Consider the following 1,794-nt stretch of genomic DNA (forward strand, 5'->3'; position numbering starts at 1 on the left):
AGATTATTTTATAAATAGTAAGTTTACCATCTGATATTTTTCCTAATTTTTAAATATAAGAAAAAAATGTATTACACAAGTGAAAAAAATATTTCTTTGCAGTAGTATTTTTATGAGAACCTAACTATGCTGAATAAACCAGACCAGATACAATTCAGACACCCCAGTTCTTACTAAATCTCAACAGTTAAGCCCCAGAAGCTCTTGTGTCATTAATGGAACAAAGTTTCATAATTAAGATAACTAGTATCAAACCATTTTACAGATTAGAACCAGCCTGATTCTCATAATTGAATACTCCCAACACACACACACACACACACACACACACACACACACACACAGTATTGTACAGAAATAAAGTGATTACACAACCTACACAAAGAATTACACTCCGTCTAAGGTTTTAACAGAATGGTGTGATCTCCTTTCTAATTAACCACAAATGATACTGAACTTGAAATGCTGGTCCAGCTATGCCTCTTTAAAATAGATAAAATGGAGGAAATAATTTTGTGAAACAAAAGTGCTTTGAATAACACACTGAAATAAAATGGGATACCTCCCCAAAACAGAGTTAAAAGAAAAAAAGACATTAAGACAATGAGTTCAGTTTTAGTGAGGAGATAAGCAATACACTATTATTTTAAACTTACCACAACAGCAAAGAACACCATAAAGAAAAATGATAAACTACTTGTGTAGCCAAGAAAGCCTGTAAAATAACAGTAAAAATAAAAAACAATTTATAAGGAAAATGATCCTAATGTACAGCTAAGGCTATACATCTTGGGCATGTTTTCTATTACAGTGCTTGGTATCTGGGGCTTAGGATTGAGAATAACAACATTCCAACTATCTGTCACAGATCATTTATGTAGCTCTGTACGGCAGAATTGGAACTGGCTTACCACTAATGGTACACTGTAAGGAAAGGCTGCCCTTTAATGTTCCACTGTAAAGATTTTATTTTAGTGGGGCAGACAAAATACTACTGCAAACCAAGTAATAGGTTAACTAGACAGGGCTGAAGGCTGAACAACCTAAAATAAGTCCAAGTTCAAAACTATGCACAACCACCACCCTTCTGCTAAAAATGTGGTACTGTGAACTTCCAAAGCCCCTTAATATTATTTTCTTTCTTTCTTTTTACTTTATTTTAAACAAATAATGTTCTCTTCAACAAAGACTTACCTATTTTAGGAAGAAGAGCAAGAGGAAACACAATGACAACACAAATGATTATTAGTAGTGTTTGTTCATCAAGATACCAAGACCTATTAGAAAAAAAAAATAGTTCTATTTTAGGCGCAGGACTCCAGTGTTTGTGTACACACACACACACTTACAACAAGTCTACATCCTTTTGTTAAGATATGTTCTTGTGGGATCCTAATATTATTATTAATGAATTTACATTTAAGAAATGTATCAAAATAATGAGATGCCATTTCTAGTACCAAATTAGCAAATAATTTTAAAAAATAAGATAGGCAATGTTGGTGAGGAGTAATGAGTGTACAAAACTGGTGAAAATAATAATAAATATTGGAAACAAACACCTAATACCATGACAATTTAAAAATAAATTATGGAACTATGGGATACTCATAAAAGATCACTTCATAGATATAATAATATAATGAATATTCAGTAAACATAATAAATATTTACAGCATGATTATAATTTTGAGGAAGAATACAGATTAAAAATGGAAAGGAATTGCAATAAATCAATAGACATTATCTCTAGGCGGTCAAATAATGGGTAATTTTTCTTCTTTATAGTTTATA

The 1,794-nt window shown here is 31.3% G+C and overlaps 1 protein-coding gene across 1 annotated transcript in view; it reads right to left on the reverse strand.

Annotated features, from left to right (window-relative positions):
- The window catches only part of SLC38A6 (solute carrier family 38, member 6), a 68,258-nt gene that overhangs the window by 14,176 nt on the left and 52,288 nt on the right, over positions 1–1,794 (reverse strand). Inside the window, exons 7-8 of the mRNA XM_005874048.2 lie at positions 1,195–1,277; positions 657–715 (exon numbers count right to left, since the gene is read on the reverse strand). Of these exons, the coding sequence (XP_005874110.1) occupies positions 657–715; positions 1,195–1,277 (142 nt within the window). The remainder of the gene's footprint in view (positions 1–656; positions 716–1,194; positions 1,278–1,794) is intronic.

This window comes from Myotis brandtii, unplaced genomic scaffold (assembly GCF_000412655.1).
Source record: "Myotis brandtii unplaced genomic scaffold, ASM41265v1 scaffold423, whole genome shotgun sequence".
In the NCBI taxonomy this organism is placed as follows: Eukaryota; Metazoa; Chordata; class Mammalia; order Chiroptera; family Vespertilionidae; genus Myotis; species Myotis brandtii.